Here is a 7,500-nt window from a genome sequence, read left to right as displayed (position 1 = left end):
AAGGGAAAAGCTACTTGTATAAAAATTAAAAAGAAAGAAAAAGTGGTTTATTTAGCCATTCCGGGAGCGTTTCTTTTTTAATGAATTATTTGCTTACTCTTTATTTATTTGCATTATCTCCGATGTCAGATAACAAAGGTAGAAATTACTAATCCGTTTCATGGCCATAAGTTTCATGCTATCCCAACTACTTTTCGCTTTGATATCAGTGTACTGTGTGGAATACAACACTTTTCTGAGCTCTCTGTCAGCACACGAGATGGCCACTTACCTTGTTGTCATTGTCACTTTTCCGCCTTGCCATGAGGTCAAAGAAAAACAATTTGCCTAATAATAAAAAACAGTAATCTCCCACGCACGTACAGACACGCGTCTTGGCCTCCGAGCTTATTGCGCCAAACGTTCCTGGTGCGTCGGTCAAAGGAATGGCCACTGGCATAATTCTGACTCGAGAAACAAAAAGCGAATGATCTATGCGGTGAGAATTGTCTTATTGTGTGTGCTTAAACAGGTTAACACTGCTGGGTTGCTCTCAAACGATCGACGTTGAAATCTCGTATTAGTAGGGCTTGTAGTGGGGAAATGTGATGCAGCTGCATATACAAGAGAAGTGTTGCATCTGCGTAAAGATCGTTATCCCAACTACTTTCCATATGCATTTTTCAACAGCCATATCGAAGAAAAAGCTCATGTATATATCAATTTCTTGTAACGGGATATGAGGGCATGCGTTCTGAGAACACCTTGGAATCTCTGCCCTCAAGCGCTCCCCATTCCTGCCCGTCGGCGGGGCCATTTCCCCCTTCCCCTCGCCTCTCCCCGCCATCTTCCCCCGCTCCCTCCCTTTCTCTCCTCTATTGCCGAGATTGCTATCTCCCCTCTCCTCCTACTCCTCCTTCTCTCCCCTCCGTTTCTTCCTCCTCACCTGTCATATTTCTCCCTCCTCCCCTTCCTAGTATTCTCTTCTTCCCTCTCTCCTCCCCTTTATGTCAGGGCGAGAAAAAAGTGCCCGTCTGATTGTTTTTCAAAATTCCTTTATAAATTTAATTAATCATTTGCTTTTATGCATTTGTACACAGTATATATTCGACAAAGAAAGCGATTCGATTATAAGTGTGGTTACGCACTCTGTCATTATTGTTTTGTTGATATTTCCGTTATTATGATTAGGGTGATGGTGGGCAGGACCATTGAGTATATTCAGTGGTGGGTCTGGCGAGAGCTGAACAACCACCAGTCTTAAACACGTGTAAAATTATACCCCAATCATCTTCCCATTGTTTACAGTATATCCCCGAGATCTCCATAACACAGAGTGAGGAAAGCGTAACGAGACAGCATTTTGTTAGCGATCCATTATGACTACTTTAGGAAGGTGTATTATACTAAGAACTTCCTCTTTATGGCCCACAACAATGAACATCAACAGATATATTCGGATTATGTTCAATCACACCTGTTGATTTTACATTTCCTACCACGACATTAGAAAGACCGAAAACCTCTGTTCTTTTTCAGATTAGCGCCACGCTCTCTTCGCCGGCTTTGACGACCAGGTTTTGTGCGCCGGTGGTGTCTCTGGTCCTGTGCCGGGACTTCCACGCTCTTAGGTTTTCCAGAAATATGGAATTCTTCACCTCCAGCGACGTGCCTCTCCCGAAGAAGACCATGGAGGTGAGGGAAGGCCAGATACCAAGAAGGTGGAGAGGAAAACGCGATTTTTTTCTTCTTTCCTTTTTATTATTATATACTTATTCATCCATTTATTTTTTCGAGCAATGGAATTAGAAGTTCTCTTAAGATGAAAAGCTTATATTTTTTATTTGATAGTTCCCTTATAATTTCACACTGTCTCGAACAACCGCAGTTTCGTCCCAGCAATGAATCCATCCAGACACAACACCGAACTTTCCCGCCATTGTGGCTCCATCTCACAGAAGCCTCGCTTCCCCCACCAGGTTGCCAGGGCTTTGGGCGAGCGAGAGAGGCCTCTAACGCTGCTCTTCTGCTGGCTTATGGCCAAGGAGAGGCACGTCCGCAAGTACGCCCAACTCTACACCAATCTGGGCATCGATGTACTCAAAGTGAGAGTGTCGCCTTTCGATCTGCTCAGGCCCACCAAGGGGTCGCAGGTGATTAATATTATTATAAAGAGTATTGTTGTTGGTGTTATTTTTTGTAATTGTTGTTGTTATTCTATTGTTGGTGTTCATAGTATTTATATTCCCTTTTTAAATATCACTGGTAACAGTACGATTTCAGTTATTCTTATTGACTTTAGTAGTAGTAGTAGTATATTACTCTGCTGCCAAATTAATATTACTGTAGTCATTAAGATTCTTTTCGTTGGTTTTGCTTATACGATTATCATTATCATTTGTATTATTTATTTAATCATTATGTTTAAGAGATATTGTAAATTAAATCAGATACTAGGATTATCATCTGCTATCTTGGTGAACGAAGTTGTTCTGATCAGTAACAGTTACTGATGTTCTTGTTCTGCTGTCTTGACCCACAGGTTGCAGCAGACCAAGTGCTGCAGTTTCTCCACGCCAACCCCTCTCACAGCCCAGTCTTGATCCATGGGTTCAGCGTGGGCGGCTACGTGTTCTCTGAAGTCATGGTGAAGGTGCGCTTCAAGTACTTGCATCTTGTGCATTATTACTAGTGTTGATGGATTAGTATTTTTTGCACGTCTCGTTTTTTGTCTCTAGTATCTGATTTAATTCTTTCCATCTCTCTGTTTAACATTTTTAAACAGGTCGAAAATGACTTCAAGAAACATGGGCATCTCCTGAACAGATTTGTGGGCCAGATTTGGGACAGCGGAGTTGACATCGATGGAATCCCCGACGGCATGCCACGGGCCATTACAAATAACGCCTTGTTGCAGAAATCCATGAAGAAGTATTTGGAGTAAGTTCCCTGAAATTTACAGTGTGGTGTTTTACTTGGCCATTGTTGAGCCTTTTGTTTTATTGGTATAGCATTTGGCAAGGGCCGTTACTAGTGTGTGACGCATAAAATATGGAAGTGGCATATGTCAGTGGTAGATCGCTCGCTTTGCAAAATTCCTGGTTTGTACCTGGCCAGCCCCTCTTAGCCAACTCAGTTGTTTGAGTACTGGCATGCTAGTATCAGCAGGCTAGGGTCAAATTAGGGGCATTGCAGCTAATTGTCATTAATAGAGTTTTCGAAATATAAGACTTGCTGACTTATCCTATAGCATAGGGGTTTTGTCTCAAATTTTACATGTACTTTCCAAACGTCTTACAGATGGTACTTGAAAATCCAGTATGACACAGCAACGATACACTACGAAAGAGCAAGCCAAAAAATGCACCAGAACTTTGTAGGCGTCCCTGGTTTGTTCCTTTTCTCAGACAACGACCCGGTCTCCACGCCAGAGATGAATGCAAGGGTCTACAAGAAATGGGAGTCCAAGGGTCATCAGGTAATTCAAATTCGTTTGAAGACATTTTTTTTACTGAAGTTAAACCTGGAAACTAAATGAATGACTTCTCAAAGTTTGTGAAAGTGTATGTTATCTTTGTTATTATTATTCGTAATAGTATAATAATTATTCTAATCATCAAATTAGAACAGTCATGTTCTGTTATCATCGCCAAAAGCATTATCATGTCCTTCTTTCGAGCTTACATTAGCGGATACATTACCCTTCCCTTGCAGGTGTACACCGGTCACTGGCAAAAGTCTCCGCACGTGACCCACTTCCAGCGGCATCCAGTCGAGTACCAGGAGCTGATGGTGGCTTTCCTAGAGCGTGTGGGGATGATCGAGCCAGCCAGACAGAGAGCCACGTCGATCTAAATGCTGAGGGACGTTTAGAATGAATGCTGTTTCGGGTTTATAATGTGTAGCGAAGTGATGACAAAAAAAGTTTTTTAACATAATAATGGGATGAGAAATGAGATGGACTTTCATGAATTCATTTATAGATTTATGTACTGGAGAGTTTGGGAGTGTCTTGTTAAAGAAGAGTGAGTGCAATATATGATGTTTACATTTCCCTTCACGTGCATTTGATCTTATCCGTTGCCTTTGTTTCCTTTTACAATGTTCAGGCAACACGGAAAGCATATTATCTTTACTGTAAAATGATGCATTTATGATACATGCACTAAGATTATATTTTGTTTGTATACAGTAATTTTTGATAACTGTATTTTGATTATTATAACTGGCTTGAATGAATGAGAACTTCAGGTATTTTCTTTTTTTTCATCATTTGATTTTCTTATCGTTTTACTTCATACTTGTACCGACATATAGAGTTGTCAGTTAATAATGGATTTCACAAAGTTGTATATCATTTTATAATATATATAAGATACAGAGACCATGCAATAATCGGCACCGTGTCAGCACCCTCATATAGATTGTAGTTTGTCATACCTCAGCCACTGAAGTCTTCATACATGCAAGGAATTCATGATCTTTCTCTAAATCAGCTAAGCCTAAATAGAATCAATAAAATGAAATAAGATTATCAAAAATGAAGGCAAGGAATATGGTCATTTGGCTTCCCTTTTGTGTTTACACTTGGGTGAAATTTGTGTAAGTAAACTAAATTCAGAAAAGACACGAAAAAAAGTAAATCATCTTTTTGTTTATAATGAACATTACTGACTTTGGGGTCATAACTTTACCATTATATGACCTGATGATCAGTGTGTTTGAAGGGAGTTTCTGGTGCAGCTAGAGCATTATTACATATTCATTCAAAGATGTGCATCTTCATTATCAGAATAAAAGTAACAAAATGTTCGTTTTCATTATTATCATACCAGCATATATCTGGGCCAAGCATTAAAGATGTCATCAGAACATTATTTTTCCATCCGTCTCTTTTTAAATTGTGTTTGATTCCTCTGTCCAGGCCCGGTTGTATCACTCATGCAGCTCGTAACTGTTGATAACCAATGTTAACATCTTTGACTCACAACAGTAAAGTATTTTTGTTATATGTAAATATGCGTTGAGGATATATGTATGTGTAATGCTTGAGGGCATATTGACAATACTCCTTTTTATATTAAGAAAAATATATATACATATACATGCTGTCCGCATGTGTGTTCTGCGACGAAACATTATGATAAAATGCCTTTTATATGTATAGGAGAGTATCAGGCATTTTTTCCTTGGGCAGGAATTTAAAGAAAATGAAATATGGCATTTTATGAAATACAAAATTGTCATCTGATATTCATTTGGAATTACCAGGAAATGCAATATACACTCGAATATTTACTAGATGTGTAAGAATTGCATCAGTATGAATATTTCTTAAATACAGTGAATATATATGGTTAGAGTGTACAGGGTATATTAAATGTCGGGCTACTGAGTATCATTCAGGCAAATCATTCATGTTGTCTGGTATGCTTGCTGCAGGAAAAAGTCATATTTGTAACATACAATGGATTTTTTTTCTTCTCTATGACTAGCATATTTAATGACTAATTCTTTAAGTATATCTTCTGAGGCATGTACCTTGATTTTGTATGTATATGATATATATGCATTTACCAAACTGTAAGTTGGCTGCAGCATTTATGTAAACTTGACCATAAGTAGCCAGATATAAAATGCAATGGAATAAAGGTTTAGGTAATAGATTATTCATATTATGTTTAAATAGACTAGTTTCTAGTCTACTATTTTTATCTACTTTTAGGAAAACTCTAGATATATATTTTTCATTCATTTCATCAAGCTGGAGATGTTTAAGAAATAAACTTTAACAGGAAGATACCAATTCTTATTTTCTTAATCTGTCCCAACTTAGCCGAAATAAAAAAAACAATATATAAATGGATATAATTCCCTAACCCAAACTAATTTTCTTTGTATGCTGAAAGTCCAAATTCAAAGGAGTAGATCTAATTTACAGGATTAATAAGGAATACAATAAAGTGAATTCTTGCTTCTTGTTGACCAGCACTTCATGTTAGTGCTCTCTTCCGTCACCAATCTCTCATTTGCCCACATTGATTTTAAATTCTTAGTCCACTATTGTGAACCCAGACCGTAGATTTCAGTTTAATCTACTACTAAACTTAGGCAGTAATATACCAATTGCTTTTAACGTGTAAGCCGTTAGTCACTTCCGCTTCTGGGAAGGGGCCTGTTAGCCACTTCATAAGCAGAGCATGGCCATTGCTTCATTCCTTTATGCTAAACGGACTACTTGCCTTTGTCTTCAGATTTTCTATCACAGCGACATATAATTTCATAGACCTTATATTGCCGGTGGGGCTTCTTTGAGCCCCGGACATATTGCATGATGAAAATGGGACATCGAGCCCCGGGCGTCCCCGCAAACTTGATGATAAAGGAAGCGCGAAATTATCATTATTATTGTCATCAATTTAATGTTGACGGGATGCAGCTCACAGTTGTCAGCGGCGCTACGCCGTAGCGAGCGTTCTCTGTCGCAAAATTGAAGTAGAAAAAAAGGTTATAACTCATCCAGAACTGAGTTATTGTCCCGAAACCAAAATCTTATGCTCTAGAATTCGTGGAACAGCCCAGTTTAAACCCCAGTTCAAACCTAACCAGTGACGCAAACTACGACATATCTATTTGGCATGAAATTAAACTTGTAAAAGATTGTGTACATTGTGGCAAATATTCAGCAAAATTAATAAGGACAACTGTGTGCCATGAAAGGCTGTTACGCTAATGCTGAGGGAGACTTCTCTCAAGTCGAAATGTGGATTACGAAATACCGGATTTTCACATGTATGCAGCACGACACTTCAACATATAAAAGTGCTATTTTTTCATAGCAGAAATAAATAGTTGTGTTTTATGTAATCGTATTTATCACGTGTTAGATGTTGTAAACCCAAACAAGGGAATATATATGCTTTGATATATGATTATTGCATTCATGTCTTTTTAAGTAATCGTATTTAGATTGTGATACTAACGTCTTTTCTTGTACCATATTCACCCACCGACGTCTTTCCTATCCTTTGTACAAAAGACAATTGCAATGCCTGTCTGCTCAGTCTGCAAGCGCCATTCCACGCGCTTGGATTATCTGTGGCAGTTTAAGGGGACTGGTAGCACTGCGTCGGACTCGCTTCACTATTTCTTGGAATGCGGTCAAACCCGTAATCACAGTTCCAGTTCGATTTGCATTCACTTACAATTGTTTAACCAATGCTTTTACTGTTACAACCACAGAAAGGCTATATCTTACACTGTTTGCCAAGCACGCTTTTATATCAAAATACATAAAGTGTACAGTGACAGACATGTTCACGTGACATCTACTTTATACATGAATTTGTTTAATACGTACGCATAGCGTTATAAGTCTCCAGATCAGTCCTTATGTATGTGTTAGCAGGCTAGTGTTAACTCTCGAATTGCCCTACACACCTACGTTGGCCTCCTTCGTGAGGGGCACAAAGGTCAAGGCTATTCATTACACACGCCAACACAGGGGACCATGCCTATGGG

General features: G+C 38.8%; 2 protein-coding genes across 3 annotated transcripts in view; one reads left to right on the top strand and one right to left on the bottom strand.

Annotated features, from left to right (window-relative positions):
• Positions 1-4,789, top strand: part of LOC125041662 (transmembrane protein 53-B-like) — a 19,306-nt gene extending 14,517 nt beyond the window's left edge. For both annotated transcript variants that reach the window (XM_047636814.1, XM_047636815.1), the window contains exons 3-8: positions 1,519-1,674; positions 1,959-2,132; positions 2,522-2,632; positions 2,765-2,919; positions 3,280-3,457; positions 3,694-4,789. In XM_047636814.1, coding sequence (XP_047492770.1) covers positions 1,519-1,674; positions 1,959-2,132; positions 2,522-2,632; positions 2,765-2,919; positions 3,280-3,457; positions 3,694-3,834 — 915 coding nt within the window. In that variant the 3' untranslated portion in view covers positions 3,835-4,789. The remainder of the gene's footprint in view (positions 1-1,518; positions 1,675-1,958; positions 2,133-2,521; positions 2,633-2,764; positions 2,920-3,279; positions 3,458-3,693) is intronic.
• Positions 4,239-7,500, bottom strand: part of LOC125041663 (P3 protein-like) — a 17,161-nt gene continuing 13,899 nt past the window's right edge. The window contains exon 6 of the mRNA XM_047636816.1: positions 4,239-7,500. This exon is cut by the window's right edge and continues 874 nt beyond it. The gene's annotated coding sequence lies outside the window, so the exon portion shown is untranslated.

This window comes from Penaeus chinensis, chromosome 31, assembly GCF_019202785.1.
Source record: "Penaeus chinensis breed Huanghai No. 1 chromosome 31, ASM1920278v2, whole genome shotgun sequence".
NCBI lineage: Eukaryota > Metazoa > Arthropoda > Malacostraca > Decapoda > Penaeidae > Penaeus > Penaeus chinensis.
Note: the sequence above shows the minus strand (reverse complement) of the source record. Positions and strands in the feature narration are given on the sequence as shown.